This window comes from Cricetulus griseus, chromosome 3 (genome assembly GCF_003668045.3).
Source record: "Cricetulus griseus strain 17A/GY chromosome 3, alternate assembly CriGri-PICRH-1.0, whole genome shotgun sequence".
Classification (NCBI taxonomy): domain Eukaryota; kingdom Metazoa; phylum Chordata; class Mammalia; order Rodentia; family Cricetidae; genus Cricetulus; species Cricetulus griseus.
Genome location: NC_048596.1, coordinates 182528375 through 182551111, shown reverse-complemented (window position 1 = coordinate 182551111; position 22737 = coordinate 182528375). Strand labels below are relative to the sequence as shown.

The 22737-nt window shown below is 41.0% G+C and overlaps 1 protein-coding gene across 12 annotated transcripts in view; it reads right to left on the bottom strand.

The window, feature by feature from the left end:
- Prmt7 (protein arginine methyltransferase 7) overlaps nucleotides 1-22737 on the bottom strand; it is a 62721-nt gene that overhangs the window by 37781 nt on the left and 2203 nt on the right. For 7 of the 12 annotated variants that reach the window (XR_004769275.1, XR_004769276.1, XR_003483412.2 and 4 more), the window contains exons 3-5: nucleotides 16338-16374; nucleotides 11706-11855; nucleotides 1286-1394 (exon numbers count right to left, since the gene is read on the bottom strand). Coding sequence is in view for 8 of the 12 variants with exons in the window: in XM_027405909.2 (XP_027261710.1) it covers nucleotides 1286-1394; nucleotides 11706-11855; nucleotides 16338-16374 (296 nt within the window). In the remaining 4 variants the exon portion in view is untranslated. Of the gene's footprint in view, nucleotides 1-1285; nucleotides 1395-1478; nucleotides 1625-5938; nucleotides 6049-11705; nucleotides 11856-16337; nucleotides 16375-19284; nucleotides 19438-22737 lie in introns of those variants that run through there. The other 5 variants (XM_027405913.2, XM_035442651.1, XM_035442652.1 and 2 more) reach the window with 5 other exon arrangements.

Sequence of the window (22737 nt, the reverse complement as noted above, 5' to 3'; positions counted from 1 at the left end):
ATAAATGACCTCCCCATTTCCAAGAGGAAGTCTTCTCTCTTTCCCCCTCTCTAAATGCCACTCTAATCCTAACATTCAACAAGCCATACGTGGTAAGTACCAGGCTACCCAGGCTACAGAGCAGAGCCTTTCTCAAAAAAAAAAACAAAAAAAACAAAAACAAAAACAAAACAAAACAAAACAAAAAAAAAGTGAAAAAGGAGAACCAAAATTAGGAAACATCACTGGGAACTGGAAAGAGTTTCAGGAAAGATGGAATGAATAAGCACCACACTGTGGCATCTAAAGAGGGGGAAACAGAGAAGACATCTGATTTGGCAATAGGAGGCCACTTGGGATAGGATATGGCAGTGCACACCTGTAGCCCCATCACCTGGGAGGCAGAAGCAGGAGGCCAGTGTGTCTTAAGCTAGCCTGGGCTACATAAAGAGACTCTGTTTCAATAAAACAAACACCTCAGCAAGTCACCTTTAAGATGGGGGACTAATGTTGGGCGGTGGTGGCGCACACCTTTAATTCCAGCACTAGGGAGGCAGAGGCAGGCAGATCTTTAAGAGTTCCAGGCCAGCCTGGCCTACAAAGTGAGTTCCAGGACAGCCAGGGCTGTTACACAGAGAAACCCTGTTTTGAAAAACAAAACAACAACAAAAAAGAGGTATTGCTATGTAGTCCAGACTGACTTGAAATCCATGACTTTCCTTCTACCTCATCTTCCCAAATGCTTGGGATTACCCATACCTAGCTTTAGGATCTCAGGGATCAAATCCTGAACTTAGGCACCCAAGTACTCAACCAGTGGCTACATCCCCATCCCCAAAGTAATTTTTTTTTAATGTGAGGAAAAAAAAAAAATCCAGGTATGGTGATCTGTTAATCTGTCGTAATTTCAGTACCCAGGAGGACCAAGGCCAACTTCAGCTACAAATGAATTCAAGATCACCCTGGACTGTATTAGAGCCTGATGATGATAATGACAAAATTAAACTTATAAAATACTAAGTTTAAGTAGATCCTTCAATCCTAAAATGCTACATCTTAAAAATTAGTAATGGCCATAAAGAAAAGCTTGTCCTTCTTCCCCTTCCCCAAATGTTTTAACTGTGCTCTTCAAGTTTCAAAGAGCATGTAGAATGTTCTAAGTTTCAAACACCTGACTATAAAAACTTTTCTTACTACCTTAAATTTGCTAAAAGCAAAACGTTTCTTCCCTGTGTGTGACTGCTGTGACATTTCATTAGCTCTACTTTTCACACACAGCTTCTCACACAGGAGGTAAAGCTCTCACCTGGTCCAACCGTCACCTCAGTGGAATGTTTGTTAATAACTTTAATCTTATCACTGAAGCCATTTTTCTCCACAATCTTCACAGCAGCATCAGCCATTGGCTTAAAAACCTGTAAGTCAGAGAAGGGTGAAAGGAGAGGTGATAGGGAGGGAAAAATAGCAATGTTCTAAAAACCAAACAAAAACCTACTTACCACTGAAGGACTCATAGCTAGCAAGACAGTACCTGGCTCTGGTCCCATAATTTGACCCTAAACATGTTTTAGTCTCCAAATGTGTGCCATGAAAGTCAACATAAAAGGATGAAATTCAGCCAGACGTGGTTAGCTCATTTCTAATTCTAGAATTCAAGATAGTTAGGCAGGAGAATCATCATGAGTTAGACGCCTGAGCTATAAAGTGAAACCCTCTTAATAGCCCCCATTTGCACACACACAAAAAAGTTTAAATTCAAGGTACTATTTACAAGTTCCCATTTCATGCCCACTAACTGGAAATGAAATAATCTTGCACTACTTAGTAAAGGCATTAGGTGTCACTGCCCTTACTAAACATTCCAAGAGTGGAGCTGTCCCACAAGCCTGGGAAAATGTGCTTAAGTCTCTAGAGATAAGATAGCTAAAGTGTGGCCAAACCACCTTCATTTTCAGAACTGACCCACACTAAAAGCACAGCCTGTATTTCCTTATGATACATGGGACCCTCCACAAAGTAGACCACTTTATTCTCCTAGCCATACCCCCTTTCTTAACCCACATGATTCTCTCCAACCTTCACAGGCAAGCCTGAACCTTTCCCACTATATCTGCCAAATCAAATTCAACTGGAAATGTATCGGAATGGTGATACATGCCCATAATCCCAGCACTTGGGAAATATAGGTAGGATTGGGAGTTCAACACCTAAACACACAACAATCTCACCCCAACCATGAACAGAGATGAACAATGAAGTAGACTTCCCAACATCCATTCTTCCTTCCTTCAGAACAGGGGCAGTGGTGCAGTATAGAAACAGACCTGCCTTCAAGTGAACCTATCTGGCTTGAGAGGAACTTAAGCCCCTTTAAGTATTTTGGCCAATTTTTTTGTTTATTTGTTTGTTTGTTTGTTTTTCGAGACAGGGTTTCTCTGTGGCTTTGGAGGCTGACCTGGAACTAGCTCTTGTAGACCAGGCTGGTCTCGAACTCACAGAGATCCACCTGCCTCTGCCTCCCGAGTGCTGGGACTAAAGGCATGCGCCACCACCGCCCGGCATTTTGGCCAATTTGATATACAAGGAGAGGTTTGCTAGAAATTTCTAAGAAAAGTCTGCTTGCTTTTAAAAGAGAAAGTAAATTGGGATCATGCTGTCCTGTCTGACATGTCCCCAGTGGCTCTTTAGCAGCTCTCCTACAGCCTGTAAAGGTACAAGTCTTCAAAGGAAGGTAGAGTACATCACACAGAACAATAAGAAAGGTTCATAAAGCCAGGAGAGATGGCTCAGGAGTTAAGAGCACTTCCTGCTTTATAGAAAACCAGAATTCAGCTCCTACCTACAATAGTCAGCTTAGAAGTACATATAACTCAATCGAATGCCCTCTTCTGGCCTCTGTGGGAAGCAACATGGATGTGCATGTGCACACACACAGAAATAAAAACAAACTCTTTAAAAAAAAAAAAATAAGAGCTAGTAAGATAGCTCAGAGCTTAAAAGCCCATACTGCTCTCCCAGAGACCCATGTTGGGTGCCTTACAGGCTAGATTAGGAGATTTGACATTCTCTTCTGGCCTCCATTAGGCACCTGTACTTACATGTGCACACACACAAAAATAATCAAAAACAAAATCTTGAAAAAAAAATTTTAAAGGTCATTAATGAGCTGGGTATGGTGGTGCCAGCTTTTACTCCAAACAAACTCCAGAGACAGGCAGGTCTCTGAGTTGAGGCCAGCCTGGCCTACAGAACAAGTTCCAGGACAGCCAGGACTACACTGAGAAACCCTGTCTACAAAAACAAAAACCATTGCCAATTCAACAACTTTTAGTCCACACCCAGCCAAACCTTTATACCTACCTATGCTGTCCAACCCGTTAGCAACATGTAGCTGATTAAAATGTTATGAAATAAAATTTCATTCCTCAGGTGCTTGGTAACTAACTGTGGTGGTTTGACTAAGAATGGTCCCCGTAGGCTCGTATATTTGAATGCTTAGTCACCAGGGAGTAGCACTGTTTGAAAGGATTAGAAGAATCAGAAGGTGTGGCTTTGAAGGTTCAAAAGTTCACACCAGACCCAGTTTCTCTCTGCTTGTAATCAGGATGTAGCCCTTGGCTACTTCTCTGGCACCACACTGCCAGTCACCATTCTCTCTGCCATTATGATTCTGTAAGCAAGTCCCAATTGTTGCTGTCGTTTACAATAGCTGCCTTGGTCATGGTGTCTCTTCAAAGCAATAGAAAAGTGACTAAGAACCACAACCAAATATCATTAGGGCCTACTGTATCAAATGACAGCATGGTTATTTGACAGTGAGTCTTCTCCCATCTATACCTGTTGAGTATTACCCCCTTTCCAAGGTTTCCATGAATCTGCTTTGTTGGCTTCCACAGTATTCTACCCGCTGGGGTCATTTCCTGTCTGTACAAACTTCACTTTACTGGCCGAATTTCCTCAACCATTGAAAGCAAGCATATTTTCAAGATTTGCCCTTCTCTTTTCCCTCCCTGAGCAATCTTACTGGTAACTTTATCAGTTATACGTTGGCAAGTAAGTACCAAGTCCACCTCTATATCCTTTTATTCATGTTTAGGGACCAAAACCAGAGACCTGTCTTCATGCCTAGCTCCTACTGTTTATTTACTGTTTTGTCAGTGCTGGAGATCAAGCTTCTTGCATGCTAGGCAAGTACTATGCTAATGAGCTATATCTTCAGCCCTTCTTTTGCCTACTGACTGTAAGATTTAAGTCTTTAACTATTCTGAGTCCTGGTTCCTTCATTTGTAAAATAGGGATAACAAAATTTACTTTGAAGTTATCAAGGCAATCATTGTAAAATATAAACTTCTTTGTATCTGGTCAAACACCTTGGTCATGTTTTGGTTTTTTGGTTGACATGTTTGCTTATTTTGGTTTTTGAAATGTAGCCCAGGGTAGCCTTAATCATCCTGCATCTCTTTCCCAGTGCTAAGATTACAAGTGAGCACCACTATGCCTAGCTTAAACATCATTATTTAATTTTTATTTATGACTATGAAAAATTCCACTATATATTTTTTTCTTTTCTTTTCTTTTTTGATTTTTCCAGACAGGGTTCCTCAGTGTAGCCCTGGCTGTCTTGGAACTCACTCTGTAGACCAGGCTGGCCTCTGCCTCCTGAGTGCTGGGAATAAAAGCGTGTAACACTACTGCCCGGGCCTTCTTTTTCTCTTTATCTACTTATAGATGGCTAGGTTGGTCCCAATTTCTGGCTATTGAGAATAATTCAGCATTATACCTTTTTTTTTATGAAATCCAAAGCAAGTACAGTCTCTCATAAACAACAACTCTCAGGATTTGATCTCATGGAAATTGCAAATAGATTTTTTTTAAGATTTCATTTTATTATTTTAGTTATATGTATGTGTGCACATATGGGTATATCTGCTTGAGTGCAGTGCCCATGGAAGTCAGAAGTATTAGATTTCCCTTGAGCTGGAGTTACAAGCAGTTGTAAGCTGCCCAACATACTGGGAACTGAACTTGGGGGGGGGTCCTCTGAAAAAGCAGTAGGGGCTTTGTAACAGGGCCCTAGAACTTAATAGGCCCCCAGACCTTAGCACAACTGACTCCATGATAGAAATACCATTTTATTTATTGCTTGTTTGTTCATTTTGGGGAGCACTATCTATTAGTCTTGGCTGTCCTAGAACTCCATATGTAGACCAGGCTGGCTTCAAATTCAGAGAGCCTCCTGCCTCTGCATTCCAAATGCTGGAATTGAATGTATGTCACCATGCCCAACCTACTAATTTTATGTTTGTGTATTTTGCCTACATATATGTTCACCATGTGCATGCATGGTACCTGTAGAGGTAAAAGAGGGCACTTGATGCCCTAGAACTGAAATTATGGATGGTTGTGAACCACCAAGAATTGAACCCTCAGTAGGCACAAATGCTCTTAACTTCTGAGCCATCTAACCAGCCATAAATAGGTTATTCTTAACCCAGCTTAAGTATACCTAACTCAGGCCAGGTGTAGTGGCACATGCCTTTAAATTGTGTACATATAAGTGCCAGGACCCACAGAAGCCAAAGGTGTTAGATCCCCCTAGGGCTGGTAGTTGAGCTGCCTGCCATGGGTGCTGTAAACTTCATTCTGGCCCTCTGCAAGGGCAGTAAACACTCTTTTTTTTTTTTTTTTTTTTTTAGTATTTGTTTATTATATATACAGTGTTCTGTCTGCATGTATGCTTGCACACCGGAAGAGGGCACCAGATCTCATTATAGATGGTTGTGAGCACCATGTGGTTGCTGGGAATTGAACTCAGGACCTCTGGAAGAGCAGTCAGTGCTCTTAACCTCTGAGCCATCTCTCCAGCTCCCAAAGTAAACACTCTTAACAATAGGCTATCTCTTCAGCTTAGGCTCATCTCTTACAGATATTGATATGAGCTGGGCGTGGAGTTGCATACCTTTATTCCGAGCACTGGGGGGTGGAGCAGAAGCAAGCAGAGCTCTGTGAGTTCCAGGCTACACTGGTCTACATAATAAGTTCCAGGACACCCAGGATTATGTAGAGACCCTGTCTCAAAAAAAATCTAAATGAATAAATAAATATTATTGTGTGTATGTGTAATGATGGGTGTGTGAATAAGTATGAGCATGCATGTGCAAGAGAATTCATATGGAGGTCAGAAGACAACCCTTGGGAACCTATTCTCTCTCTCCATTGGGAAAGCCAGGGGTCAAACTTAGGTAACCAAGTTTTCAGGGCAATTCACACCCCTATCCACTGATCCACCTATTGCACCATCCCAAATGTTCATCTTTCTAGACTTTGACATTAGGGCCACACTGTAGTGCTGAAAGGGTGGGCAGCTAGAAGGAGCCTAAGTAGAATACCTTCTACTGCTGACCTCGGGATTTTATGTGATTAATCTGGGCTGGAGAGATGGCTCAGAGGTTAAGATGCTCTTCCAGAAGTTCTGAGTTCAATTCCCAGCAACCACATGGTGGCTCACAACCATCTATAATGAGATCTGGTGCCCTCTCCTGGCCTGCAGGGATACATGTGGTTAGAACAGTGAGTGTGTGTGTGTGTGTGTGTGTAATAAATCTTTTTTAAAAATTTATCTCACATTAGAGAATTGACAGAACAACTGAAAGCTTTAGAGCAAAAAGAAGCAAACACACCAAGGAGGAGTAGACGCCAGGAAATAATCAACCTGAGAGCCGAAATCAGCAAAGTAGAAACTAGGAAAACAATACAAAGAATCAATGAAACAAAGAGTTGGTTCTTTGAGAAGATCAATAAGATAGACAAACCTCTAGCCAAACTAACCAAAAGGCAGAGAGAGAGCATGTTAATTAACAAAATCAGAAATGAAAAGGGGGATATAACAACGAACACTGAGGAAATCCAGAGAATCTTCAGGTCATACTTTGAAAACCTGTACTCCACAAAATTGGAAAATCTAAAGGAAATGGTCAGCTTTCTGGATAAATATCACTTACCAAAATTAAACCAAGATCAGATAAACAGTTTAAATCGACCTATAACCACTAATGAAACAGAAGCAGTCATCAAAAGCCTCCCAACCAAAAAAAAGCCTAGGGCCAGATGGCTTCACTGCAGAATTCTACCAGAAATTCAAACAAGAGCTAATTCCAGTACTCCTCAAACTGTTCCGCACAATAGAAGCAGATGGGATATTGCCAAACTCTTTCTACGAGGCTACAATCACTTTGATACCTAAGCCACACAAAGATATGACTAAGAAAGAGAACTACAGACCGACATCCCTCATGAACATCGATGCTAAAATACTCAATAAAATACTGGCCAACTGAATCCAAGAACATATCAGAAAAATCATCCACCATGATCAAGTAGGCTTCATCCCAGAGTTGCAAGGATGGTTCAACATACGAAAATCCATCATATAAACAAACTGAAAAAGAAAAACCACATGATCATCTCACTAGACACTGAAAAAGCCTTTGACAAAATCCAACATCCCTTCATGATAAAGATCTTGGAGAGAACAGGAATAACAGGAACATATCTAAACATGATAAACGCAATATACACCAAACCAATAGTCAACATCAAACTAAACAGAGAGAAACTCAAAGCCTTTCCTCTAAAATCAGGAACAAGACAAGGCTGTCCACTCTCTCATATCTCTTCAATATTGTACTTGAAGTTCTGGCTATAGCAATAAGACAAGAAAAGGGGATCAAAGGGATACAAATTGGAAAGGATGAAGTCAAACTTTCACTATTTACAGATGACATGATAGTCTACATTAGTGACCCGAAAAACTCTACCAGGGAACTCCTACAGCTGATAAACACCTTCAGCAAGGTGTTTATTAACTCAAAATTAACTCAAAAAAATCAGTAGCCAAACTGTATACAGATGATAAATACAATGAGAAAGAAATCAGGGAAACATCACCTTTCACAATATCCACAAGCAACATAAAATATCTTGGGGTAACACTAACCAAAAAAGTGAAAGTCCTGTACAATAAGAACTTTGGGACTTTAAAGAAAGAAATTAAAGAAGATACCAGAAAATGGAAAGATCTCCCATTGCTCTTGGATAGGTAGAATTAACATAGTAAAAATGGCAATCCTGCCAAAAGCAATCTACAGATTCAATGCAATCCCCATCAAAATCCCAACACAGTTTTTCACAGACATTGAAAGAACAATACTCAACTTTATATGGAAAAATAAAAAGCCCAGGATAGCCAAAACAACTCTTTACAATAAAGGATCTTCTGGAGGCATCACCATCCCCAACTTCAAGCTCTACTATAGAGCCATAGTTCTGAAAACAGCTTGGTATTGGCACAAAAATAGACAGATAGACCAATGGAATCGAATTGAAAACCCTGATATTGACCCACGCACCTACGAATACCTTATTTTTGACAAAGGTGCTAAATCTATACAATGGAAAAAAGATAGCATCTTCAACAAATGGTGCTGGTACAATTGGATTTGGACATGCAGAAAATTGCAGATAGATCCATACTTGTCACCATGCACAAAACTTAAGTGCAAATGGATCAAAGATCTCAGCATAAATCCAGCCACACTGAATCTTCTGGAAGAGAAAGTGGGAATTACCCTTTAACAAATTGGCACAGGAGACCGCTTCCTGAACATTATGCCAGTAGCACAGACACTGAGTTCTGCAATTAATAAATGGGACCTCCTGAAACTGAGAAGCTTCTGCAAGGCAAAGGAAACAGTCAGTAGGACAAAACGACCACCCACAGAATGGGAAAAGATCTTCACCAATCCCACATCTGACAGAGGACTGATTTCCAAAATATATAAGGAGCTCAAGAAGCTAGCCACCAAAACACCAAACAATGAAATTAAAAAGTGGGGTGCAGAACTAAATAGAGAATTCTCAACAGAGGAATCTGAAATGGCTGAAAGACACTTAAGAAAGTGCTCAAAATCATTGGCCATCAGAGAAATGCAACTCAAAACAACTCTGAGATACCACCTCACACCTGTCAGAATGGCTAAAATAAAAAATACCAATGACAACCTATGCTGGAGAGGATGTGGAGAAAAAGGAATAGTCCTCCACTGCTGGTGGGAGTGCGAACTTTGTAAGACCACTCTGGAAATCAGTATGGCGGTTGCTTAGAAAAATGGGAATCAGTCTACCTCAAGATCCAGCCATTCCTCTCTTGGGTATATACCCAAATAGTGCATGTTCATACAACAAGGACATATGTTCAACCATGTCCATAGCAGCATTGTTTGTAATAGCCAGAACTTGGAAGCAACCTAGATGCCCCTCAACTGAAGAATGGATTGAGAAAATGTGGTACATCTATACAATGGAGTACTACTCAGCAGAAAAAAGCAATGAAATCTTGAAATTCGCAGGCAAATGGATGGAACTAGAAGAAACCATCCTGAGTGAGGTAACCCAGTCACAAAAAGACAAACATGGTATGTACTCACTGATATATGAATTTTAGACATAGAGCAAAGGATTACCAGACTATAATCCTCTTCACCAAAGAAACTAGGAAACATGAAGGACTCTAAGGGATAAATGGTCCCCAGGAATGGAAGTGGCATGAACTCCTGAACTAATTGGGAGCATGAGGGTAGGGGGGAAGGAGCTGCTACAATAAGAGCAAGAGAAGAGGAGTAGAGGAGAGGAAATGGAGGGGCAGAAATATTGAGTTGGGGGAAGAATAGAGGAAAGAGAGCAGGATGAGAGATACCATATCAGAGTATGGTATAGGTCTGAGAAGAGACCTGGAACCAGGGAGATCTCCAGAGACCTACAAGGATGGCACGATCTGACAATCCAGGCAATGGTGGAGAGGATAACCTAAAAGCCCTTCCCCTAAAATGAGATTGATGACTTCTCTTTATGCCATCCTAGAGCCCTCACCCAGTGGCTGATGGAAGCAGAGACAGACATCCACAGATATACACTGAGCCGAAATCGGGAATTTAGTTGAAGAGAGGGAGGAATGAAGAACGAAGGGGTCTGTACCAGGTTGGAGAAACCCACAGGAACAGTTGGCCTGAACAAGGGAGAGCACATCGACCCCAGATGCTGTCGGGGAGGCCAGTACAAGACTGATCCAGACCCCTGAACATGGATGTCAATAAGGAGGCCTCTGCACTCCAGGGAGCCTCTGGTGGTGGATTAGTATTTTTCCCTGGTGCAAGAAGGGACTTTGAGAGCCCATCCCACATGAAGGGTTACACTCTGGCCCTGGACACATGGGGAAGGGCCCAGGACCAGCACAGGAAGATTTGGTGGACTTTGCAGAGCCCCCGTTGAGGGCCCTACCCTGCCTGGGGAGTGGTGGGTGGATGGGGTGGGGGGTGGGCTGGGGTGGGGGAGGAGGGATGGAGGTGAGGGGAGGGAGAGGGAGAAGGGACTTGAAACAAGCTTGTTCCCTAACTAGAACTAATAAATAAGTTAAAAAAAAATTATCTTATTTAAGATACTGTTATTATTCATTTACCACATTCCCTGTTTGGTGTATACTACTTAAATTATCATAAAAATAGCATAATACTTAACGTTTTATTAAAGAAAGACAGTAAGGATGAAATGACCTGAATTCAATCCCTGAGAGCTGTATGGTAGAAAAAGAAAATAAATTCCCAAAAGTTGTTCTCTGACCACCACACAAATGCCCTCTCCCCACATACAAAATAAATAAAAATGTGATTTAAAAAAATTTAAGGGGGGGAGTTGGATAGGTGGCTCAGAGGTTAAGAGCACTGACTGTTCTTTCAGAGGTTCTGAATTCAATTCCCAGCAACTACATGGTAGCTCACAACCATCTACAATGAGATCTAATGCCCTCTTCTGGCCTACAGGCATACATGTAGGCAGAACACTGTATATATAATAAATCAATCTTTTAAAAACTATTTAAGGGCATGGTAGTGGACAACTTTAGTCCTAGCATTTGGGAGACAGAGACAGTGGATATTTATGAATTAGAGGCTAACCTGGTCTACATAGTAAGTTCTAGGTCTGCTAAGGACATGTATGTAGGTGGACCTTGTCTCAAAAAAGAAAAAAAGAACAGACGTAGAGGCACAAGCCTTTAATCCCAGCACTTGGGGAAGCAGAGGCAGTAGTATCTCTGTAAGCAACATCCAGTTTATGTAGTACTAGGGATCAAATCCAGGTCTACATGGTAGAGACTGAACTATATCCCTCACAAACGCTTTAATGTAAATTTCAGTGCAAAGCAGAAACATTTCAATTTTTTTCTTTTCAATTTTATTTTTTATGTGTATAGCTGTTTTGCCTGCATATAAGCCTGTGTATCACAGGTACGCCTGGTGCCTAAGAAGGCCTGAAGAGGGTATCCCCTGGAGCTGTAGTTACAGATGGTTATAAGCTTCCATATGGGTACTAGGAATCAAACATGGACCCAATGCAAGAATAGACAGTGCTCTTGACCACTGTGCCATCTCTCCAGCCCACATACTATTTTTTAAAGCTCCACAGGGAGTCTGATGGCCAAGTCTGAGAATCACTGTTTCAGGGCAGAAAAATAGCTCCTGGAGAAAGGAACCCTGTCTGACTCATCTATATGTGTGGGTGTGGAGAAGTTGGTCACATGCTTGGTATGTGTTTGTCAACAGACTGGGAAAACCCAAGGACTAAAGACCTTCCCATGTAAGACATAGGATACATACCCAAACAGCATGGCTTACCTCAATAGCATAGCAGAAGTCAGCACCTGCAGTAACTGCCATCATCGACAAGAGACCTGTGCCCGTGCCGATGTCAAGAACCAAGGCCTTCTGTCCTCTGTCTTTCACCCTACTCACAGCTGCCCGGATACCCTGGTAATATTTTATATTCTAAGAGAAAGGGAAAAATAATTGTCATGTTACATATTATAAATAAGTGGAAAAAGAACTGGAGTCACGGTTGACAGCAGCAGTTTAAGTCAGGACCCTATGTGCTTTCCAGCCCCTAGATTATCAGCACTTACCAGCTGAGCTAGATAGATACTGCAAGACTCCAAGATCACTGACTCAGCCTCCTGTCCTATACTAAGTGATTCTCTGTATACCACACTTCCCAGAGGAATACTGTTCTGATCAGGATCCTTTCAGAAATGGTAGATGGTTCCAGGCCCTCTTCTCCCAGTACCCCACAACCTGCCTCCTCTGGTGCCTCAGAGCAGCACGCAAACCCAAGAACGTTCATCTCAGAAAGGACCAGCTCACAGATCTTCCTTGCCAACTTGTGGAAGTTTCTGTTGGTCCTAGGGCTTTCTATTGACTTAGTTTGGTATGCTCTCATTATTGGGTCCTCTGGAGTGCTCATAATCACTGAGCCTTCTCTCAGCCCCAATAAATAATTTTTAAAATAGTTTCACACTTACTATTTATTTGTGTAGGTTGGGGAATGTATGGGCAACAATAGGGTATATATGTACATCCAAATAGGATCTGCAGGAGTCAGTTCTCTCCTTCTACCATGTAAGGTCTAGGGATGAAACTGAGCTCCTCAGGTTTGGAGACAAGTACCCTTACCTGATGGCCCATCCTGCCAACCCAATAATAAAAGGGATTTTGGGGGGGGGGGCGCTTGGGAATTGACTTTTGTTTGTCTGTTTTTCAGAGTAAAATACCACATATTGATTTCTTTTCTTTTTCTAGTGCTAAGTATCACTCATGACCTCACATATACTAGGCAAGTATACTGCTGCGTGTAATGAGATATCTACCCTGCTTGGTCTGCGCATCAATAACTGAGCTAGATACCAGCCTCTAAAATAATAAATCTTGACAAAAATTTAAAGAAACAGAAACCCCATGCATCAGTAATGGGAACATAATATTATGCATGCACCCTAAAAAAAGTTTCAACAATTTCTTAAAACTGCCAAACATATACTTATGTGGGGCTAGAATCATGGCTCATCAGTTAAGAGCACTTACTTTTGTAGAGGACCTGATTCAATTGCTAGTATCCACAAGGCAGCTCACACAGTCAGACTAACCCTTGGGCTGTCATGTAGAGGAATAAGAGAAACTCAATGCAAGTAAATGAGGGCTGACCAAGGATCTGTAGTTGGAAGATGAGTAAAATTTGATGATAGATTACAGGCTCACAAAAAAGGGAGCTATCTTTCTGCCTTAGCTGACTGGATGGGATGTCATCTTGCCAACTTCCCTCTGAAGTAAGAAGGACCCTTTCTATATGGGTCATACTAAAATCAGAAAGTCTCATAAGTACAAGACTCAATAATAAGATGAGAATGTTATGTTATTTGTCTAGTCAAAAAAATAGGACTGCTTTCTCCCCTCCCCCATAGCTGAGCAAACACATTCAGACATTTGATTAAAATTTATAAGATCTTTAGGTGCTCAAGAATGTCATTTTAAGGGGCTGGAGAGCTGGCTCGCCGGTTAAGAGCACTAGCTTCTCTTCCAAAGGATCCAGGTTCAATTCCCAGCACCCATATGGCAGCTCACAACTTTCTCTAACTCCAGTTCCAGGGATCCAACATCCTCACACAGACATACATGCAGGCAAAACATCAGAGTATATGGAATAAAAATAAAGTAAAAAAAAAAAAAAAAAAAAAAAAGAATGTCCTTTTAAGGCTAGAGAGATGCCTCAGCAATTAAGGGTACTTGCTGATTCCACACTGGGCAGTTATAATACAACTCCAGCTCCAGTGATATGGCACCCTCTTCTGGCCTCTGAAATCACCTGCACAGCATTTGTATCTGTATATACAACATACACACTAATAAAAATAAAATAAAATCACCAGGTGTGGTGGTGCATGAGTTTAATCCCAGCACTGGAGAGGCGGAGACAGGCAGATATGAACTGAGGCCAACCTAGTCTATACAGTGAGTTTCAGGCCAGCCAGTGCTGCACAATAAGACTCTTGTCTTAAAAAAAACAAAAAAAAACAAAAAACAAAAACAAAAAAAACTAAGAATCTTGACTACAACACAGAGAACTGTAGCAAGGTTTCCTTTACCCAACAGCTATATGGTGGCTTACAACCATCCATAGCGGAATCTGATAACTTCTTCTGGTATAAAGTTGATAGAGCACTCACACATAAAATATATTAATTTATTAATATATTAATTTATTAATAAATAAATCTTAAAAAAAAAACAGGGGTAAGGAAGTTCATTAAAACATTTTTGAGCCAGATGGTGGTGGCACACGCCTTTAATCCCAGCACTCAGGAGGAAGAGGCAGGCAGATCTCAGAGGCCAGTCTGGTCTACAGAGTGAGTTTCAGGACAGCCAGAACTGTAACACATAAAGGTCCTATCTTAAAAAAAAAAAAAAAAAAAAAAAAAGAACAAAACAAACAAAAAACATTTTCATATATCAATGTACTTTGCTCACATCTGCCAACACCCAACACCAAAAAAAATTCATTGTAAAATCACAACTAGACTGTTCCATAATCCAAACAAAGGTAAAAGGAAAAAAAATGTGAAAAAGAAAACATGAAATGTAACTCTGCAATGACGGCCAAATGTACCTTAGAATATGTCCTTAGGAACCTCCACAGATATGATTTTATGGACTCACAATTTTTACCCTTTACACCATACTCATTTTAAAACTGAGCAAGCAAGGTCAAAAGAGACTGCACATTTTTTTCTATATCACAGATCAATGGCAGAGTCATTATCACCAAATTAATATATAAAAAAAATATATTCCGGGATGGAGATTTAGCTCAGTGGTTAAGAGCACTGACTGCTCCTCCTAAGTACCAAGGTTCAATTCCCAGCACCCATATGGCCTCTCACAACTGTCTGTAACTTCAATTCCAGGGACTTTGACCCCCTCATGCAGATGTACATGCAGACAAAACACTAATACACATAAAATGAGTAAATAAATAAATGTTTTAAAAAAAAAGAAAACATATTCCCCCAAATGGCATACTATTCATTTACTCTTAAAAATGAATCTTGTCATAGTAACAATACTGATGGACCTGTTAAGTAAAATAAGTAATAAGCTAGACACAGAAAGACAAATATGTGTTGTGACTGGTATACAGAGTCTAAAGAAATTGAACTCAGAAGCAGAGCAAATGATGACTACTAGAAACTGAGAGGGCACTGGTCAAAGGTCACAAAGTTTCTGTCACACAGAATGAGCAAGTTCTCTCAACATGGTAACTGCAGTCAAATCAGATATTACATATTCTATTAGATTTTAAATGTTCTCAGCTCATCAACAAAGGAAAAATATAAGTATGTAGATGACAGGGCTGGAGAGATAGCTCAGTAGTTAAGAGCACTGGCTGTTCTTCTAGAGGTCCTTAGTTCAATTCCCAGCACCCACATGGTGGTTCACAACCATCTATAATGGGATCTGATCCCCTCTTCTATCATGCAGATATACAGGAAAACAGAATACTCATATACATACATAAATAAATCTTTTTTTAAAAAAAGTATGTAGATGACAGATGGTAAATAGTTTGATTTAATCACTTCACAATGTATGTTTATTCATGCATGTGCAGTTAATATATTACATTATACCAAAAAATATATAAGATGTTTAACTAATTGTACTGTATATATGTGTGAGCCTGATTTCATGTGTGATCATGTGGAAGTCAGAAGTTGAATGTCTTCCTCTATCAAATTCCATGGTATCTGAAACCAAGTCTCTCACTGAACTTCAAGGGACTGACTTGGGTAAACAGGCTTACCAGCAAGCCCCCCAGTCTACCTGTCTCTGTCACTCCTACTGGGTTAGAATCACACTGCCATGCCCAGGTTTTACATGGGTGCCGGGGATTCAAATTCAGGTCCTCATGCTTACGAAACAAGTATTTTATCCATTGCACCATCCACCCACCCCTCTTTAATCCACCTTAATAAAGCTGAGGAGCAGAAAAACAGCCAGAGGTAGAAGCCAGCATCCTGAAAGATTTTCTAACTATTATACCATACATCACTCAGAATTAACTTTAAATCCTGATTCCTGGGAGAGTTTATAATTCAAAATTCCAAAGTCCATATCAAGACTATGGCTTCCACCAGTCATGGTGGCACACACCTATCTATTATAGTCCCAGCACTCAGGAGGTAGACAGGCAGATTTCTGTGAGTTCAAGGCCAGCCTACTCTACAGAGTGCATTCCAGGACAGACTCCAAAGCTACACAGAGAAACCCTGTCTCAAAATACAAAACAAAAAATTCCAGCACTCAAAATGCAAAGAAAGACAGCATCTCCAAGTTGAATGTCAGCATGGTCTACATAACAAGTTCCTGTCCAAGCAGGGCCATACAGTGAAACCCTTACAATATGGCTTACTTTACACTTACTCTGTCTTTGTCATGTAGCATATCCGCATAGGATGACCTTAAAAGATAAAGAAAAGGTAAATCAGAAATCTTTGTGATAAAGACACTCATGAACACATCAAAGAGTTCCCACATATAAAAGCAGTCCTCAATTGGATGGAGAAAGTGTGTCACATCCACTTTAAAATATTTTAATAGCCTGGTGTGGTAACTGAAGCCTATAGTCTCAAGCATTTCAAGCCTGAGGAAAGGGTATGAGTTTAAGGACAGCCTGGATACACAGCAAAACACAGTCTCAAAAAAAAATGTTTTTTAAAACTGGGCATGGGATCACTTACCTTTACTCACTGGACTTGGGAGGCAGAAGTAGGTGGGTGGATTTCTGTGAGTTTGAGGCCAACAGGGTCTACAGAGTAAAACTTTTGTCTCAAATAAATAAATGAAAATTTTATTATTTGAGGCAAGAAATACATGCAACATGGCACTTATGTGGAGGTCAAAGAACAATTCTGTGAAAGTTAGTGCTATCCTTAAACCATGTGGGCTGCAAAGATTGAGCTCAAGTCTTTAGGCTTGGCAGCAAGCACCTGTACACACTGAGTCATATTGTCAGCCCCCAAAATTTATTTTAGTATAATCAGTTACTATCAATCTCTACTATTGAAAAAAAAAAAAAAAAAAAAAAAAACAACTCAGGGCAGATGTTTTTCTCAGGTCCAAAATTGTCCTAGTAGTTAACCTAGAGAAGTATTTTTAAGTGTTTATCTATGTGTGTATCTGGAGGTCAAAGGTCAATTTGCAGGAATCAATTCTTTCCTTCCACCTTTATATGGACCCTGGGGATTGAACTCAGGTTGTTAGTGTTGGTAGTAAGTAAACACCTTTAACCTGATGACCCATTTCACTGGCCCACCAGCTAGCCTAAAATAGTAAGCTACAACCAGGAACATCCTGATCATATATAACACTCAATAATCCTAACACTTAACCTAACCTTGAATAATACTTGTACACCTTAAAACAACCCCATATATCCAACTAGGAAGAGGAACTGGGAAAGGGAGAGCCTACAGCTGCTCTATATGTATGGTTCATCAGGCTCAGAAGTTCACACCACATCAGAGGGAAATGATTGGCTAAACACACTGTGTAAAGAGAAGAAAGTAACATCTACATACACATCATCAGGGGAAATACTAAGCTAAATATGGTGTGTAAAAGGAAGAAAGTCAAATAGAAGAGACTCTATGAGAGGACTGAGGGCAGGTGGGGATGGGAACATGTTGAGGTAGAGGGGGAATGTGTTGAGGAGGACAGCTGGGGTGGTGCATTTAGGGGTCAGGCAGAAGTCTGGCCAAAGACAATCTCCCAGGAGTGTATGGGGAGGACCCCAGGTTAGACTCCTAGAAATAGTGGACAAGTAGCCTAAATTAGTCATCTCCTATGACCAGATTGGTGCCTGGTCCAATTATCATCAGAGAGGCATCATCCAGGAACTAATGGAGGCAGATGCAGAGACACACAGCCAAATATTAGGCAGAGTTTAGAGAACAGGAGCATGAACAGTCAAGGACATCACAGGAAGGCTCACACAATCAACTCACCAGGTTCATAGGGGCTGGCAGAGACTAAACTGAAAACCAGGGAACCTATGTGAGACTGACCTAGGCACTCTACATATATGTTACAGTTGTGTAACTTGGTCTTCTTATGGAACTCCTAACAGTGGAAACAAGGGCTGTCTCCAACTCTTTATTGGCTTTTGGGATCCTATTTCTCATACTGGGTCATCTTGCCCAGACTTAATGCAAGGGGTGGTGCTTAATCTTATATGCCAAGTTTTACTGATATTCATAGGAGATGGAAGAGGAGGGGATGGGGGGAGGGACTGGAAGGGGAAGATGAGGGGGGAGGCTTCAGCCAGGATGTAAAATAAAGATGAATGTGAAGAAGAAGAAGAAGAAGAAGAAGAAGAAGAAGAAGAAGAAGAAGGAGGAGGAGGAGGAGGAGGAGGAGGAGGAGGAGGAGGAAGAGGAGAAGAAGAAGAAGAAGAAGAAGAAAAGATCGCATCCATATTTTCTACCACAGCAACTAAAAATTCTGGAAACTGGGGCCAGGGGTGGAACTCAGTTGCATAAAAAATGCCTAGCATCTAGCATGTGTGAAGCCCTCAATTAGATTGCAAACACGACCCAAAAAACAAATAAAGAAAATTAAAAAGCTGGAACCCTGTGGCCCAAGTGAATACCCAGGACTCAGGCCACAGCCTAAAGAGGAATTCTGGGAACTCCAGGGTAAACTGAGTCACTCTCAACAAAAAAAGGCCTCCAGCTTTCAGCCAGCATGACTGGGAAAGCTTATCTGAAATGCAGATTTTCTACACACACCAATCCAAGATGGAGTCTGGAGGCTGCACTTGAACCAACTCTACTACAGGCAGTTTTAACACTGGCTGTGTATACTCTACACTTGCAGAACACTACACTGAAAGAATATTTTTTCCTCTGAACCACCTACAGTCCTTCCTATGCTTACTTTATTCAGGTCCCCAAGCATAGGAGGTGGATGTGGTTGCCAGTCAGTGATAGACTACTTACTTACCTAGTATGCTTTAAATAAAGATGAGGTTATAATCCTAAGAATCCTCACTTCATTCTCCATCTACCCACTGTGTTGATTGGTTTGTTTGTGTTTATTTTTTTTTGTCTGTCTTGGTCTTGAGACAGGTTCTCAACAATGTATCCCTGGCTGGCCTGGAACTTGATACATAGACCAAGCTGTTCTTGAACACAAGGAGATCCACCTGTTTCTACCTCAAAAATGCTCAGCTTGGACTGTTTAACTGTCAACCTGATACAACTAGAAGCACCTGAAAAGGACATCTGAGTGTGGAATCATCTAGATTAGGTTGGCCTATGGGTACTTGGTGGGGCATGTCTTGCCACAATTAGAATAATCTGAGTATTACCTGAAGAATTTCCTTAATCAATTCTGAGATAGGAGCTGGAGAGATGATTCAGAGGTTAGGAGCACTGGCAGCTCTTCCAGATAAAGTTCAATTACCAGCAACCACATGGTGGCTCACAGCCATCTCCAATGGAATCTGATGCCCTCTTCTGGCCTGCAGGTGTATATGCAGATAGAGCACCGCATACATAAAACAAATCTTTAATTTTTTTTAATCTGAGATATTAAAAAAGAAAAAATTCTGAGGTATACAGATATTCTGATGCACATATAATTAATTATTGTATCCCTTTGATTCTGTTGCTCTAGAGGACCCTGAGTAAAACAAATTACCGTACCAGGAGTGGTGCTGGAGAAAACAGAATTGTGAGCTGTCATGTGGGTATAGGGAACTGAACCTAAGTCCTCTGGAAGAATAGCCAGTGCTCTTAACCACTGAGCCATCTCCCTGGCGAGAAAACAGAATTGTAAGGATGAGTTTCTCTATTAGGCTTAGTGGTGTCTGGAACAGGTTCTTCAGCTACATGGAACCTACAGTCACTAAAAACTCCTCAGATAGCTGGGCATGGTGGTGCACAGCTTTGATCCCAGCACTTAGGAGGCAGAGGCAGGCAGGATCTCTGGGTTGGAGACCAGACAGGCTTACATAGCAAGTTCTAGGCCAGCCAGGGCTACAAAAAGAAATCTGTCTTGAAAAACAAAAAAATTCATCAGATAGTATGGAGGGCACTGAAAACCCATGGTATGCACTATTTAAAGAATTTACTGAGATAAATATATTTGAGTCCTGATTCTCCTCTTGTGAGGTATAGGGAATTTAGTGATTGTGTGTATGAAACCTTTGGTGCTGGTTCATTCCTTTCAGCATCTTTGGACAAAGTTACAACAGACAAAAAATGACTGAGTAATAAAATTGACTGGCCCCAGATGTACATGAACAATCTAGTGGCTTTTAAGTGTGTGCTGGGAGAATCTTCTGCACATACCACCCCACTCCCCAAAAAATCCATTAAGCAAGTGAGCTTTAAAATAGTAACAACAGCTAAGTTACATCTGAGATGTTGAGCACAAGTAGTTACACGGTCCTTAAAGTTGGGTGTCTCAAAAGTTAGAGCAGTCTTAGAATAACTGTCACTCACTGGGGGGCTATGACCAGTTAGTTCACAAGGTGGGGTGCCCTAGTAGTCCCAGTCTGGCACCTGGAGCCCAGAAAATTGTTGGAGAGTGGCTGGTTCCTATTCCACCCTGAAAGCTTGGAAACTCTGGTTCTGTTGTCAGAAAAGGAAGCAGCAATAGCAGCAGAGCAAACTGACTCATTGGCAAGAGGGAAGGCCAAGCAAGTAAATAGGGGGAACTTCCTTCTGAGATGCCCTTTTCTCATCTGGGTGCTACCAGAGGTGCAACCCAAAATCAGGGTGGTCTTCCCACCTCATCCAAAACAATAGGGAAAATTCTTCAGGTGCAGCTCCCCACTCAGCTGAATCTAATTGTGGCAAGTAAACATTAAAACCAACCACAACAAACACCCACCCAGTCCCATTTGCACTGTCTACAGGGAACTTTCATCCATTTCCATTTACTCTTCCAGAGCTTCTTTTTACAAAAAATAAGCAACAATTTGTTTCCAACACAAAAGCAGTATATGTCTACACTTGCTTTTTTCATGTAGTATGTTGTGAAGATCACTCTACCAGTGGAGGATGAAATGAAAATAAAGACTTCATTTCTATTTTGCTATATAGATACACCACAGGTTTGCCTAACAATGTTGATAATTTCAATTATTCATTATTTTCAATGTTTTGCTATTTCTGACTGTGAATAAAACCAACCAAGCCAAGAATAAAGAAAAATACATTTATTGGGTGCTAATTAGGATTTCAACCTAAGATAAATTCATGCACTGTTGAAAACATGCTCCCTACCCACTCTGTAAACATACTGTGTGCACATTCATGCGTGTATGTGTGCACATGCACAAGTTTGTACAAGCATGTGGAAACTGGAGGAAACTCTCCAGTCATCCTCATTCATACTATGCACCTTCTTTGAGTCAGGGCCTCTCACTGGCCTATTTCACCAATTAGAATAGACGGGCAGGTAGCAAGCCCCAGGGATCCTCCTGTCTCCACTTACCTGGTACTAAGATTACAAGCAGGTGTCACCAGGCCCATTTTTTGTTTGTTTGTTTGTTTATTTTTAAAGTGGATTGAGACTAGAGAGATGATTCAGTAGTTAAGGGCACTTGCTGCTCTTGCAAAAGACCCGGGTTTGATTCCCTGCACCCACATGGTGGCTCACAACTGTCTAACTCTAGTACCTGGGAATCCAATGCCCTCTTCTGACCTCTATGGGCACTGTACATATGTGGTGCACAGACATATATTCAAGCATAAATATAAAATTAAGAGCCAGATAGAGTGACACTTTCCTTTAACACTAGCACTTGGGAAGCAGAGTATGGCAGATCTCTATGAGTTCAAGGCCAGCATGGTCTACATACCAATGATACACAGTAAGATCCTGTCTTAAAAATAAATAAAATCTCAGGACTGGAGAGAAGGCTTGGCAGTTTAGAACACTAGCTGCTCTTCCAGAGGTCCTGAATTCAATTCCCAGCAACCACATGGTGGCTCACAACCATCTATAATGAGATCCAATGCCCTCTTCTGTCTGATGCTCTCTTCTGTCGTGCAAGAATACACACAAATAGAACACTCATGTGCATAAAATGCATAACAAATAAATCTTAAGAAATAAATAAAATACAAAAACTAGTTATTTTATTTTTAATTATATATGTATAAGTCTATCTGAGGATACATGTACCTGTGAGTGCAAACACCCAGAGTCCAGAAGGGGGCATCAGATCTTCCAGAGCTAGCTACAACCTCTTAATTGCATAGCCATCTCTCAACCTCCCTACCTACTTTTCTTTTCTTTCTTTCTTTCTTTTTTTTTTTTTTTTATTTTTTGTTTTTGTTTTTTGTTTTTTTTGTTTTTTTGTTTTTCCAGACAGGGTTCTCTGTGTAGCGCTAGCTGTCCTGGAACTAGGTCTTGTAGACCAGTCTGGTCTCAAACTCACAAAGATCCTCTGCGTGCCTCTGCCTGCCTCCCGAGTTCTGAGTTTAAAGGCGTGCACCACCACCACCACCCAAACATTAACCTACTTTTTGAAAGATATGTCTACTCGCTAGCTTCCTGGCTTTATCAGCCATTCACTTCTCACCGTTGCACTGACATAACTCACCCTCACCACGCCCTGCTCACGCTAATGGTCATCAGCACTCAGGCCTTCTTAGCAGACTGACCCTAACAGTTACTTCCTCTTTCCTAAATGTCCCTTTTCTTTCCATCCTAACTTTCCTTCTGGTTCTGCTTCTGCCTCCTCAGCTAATCCTGATTTTACTTTCCAGACCCTCCTTTGTTGAGATGCTACAGCTTCTCTCAATTT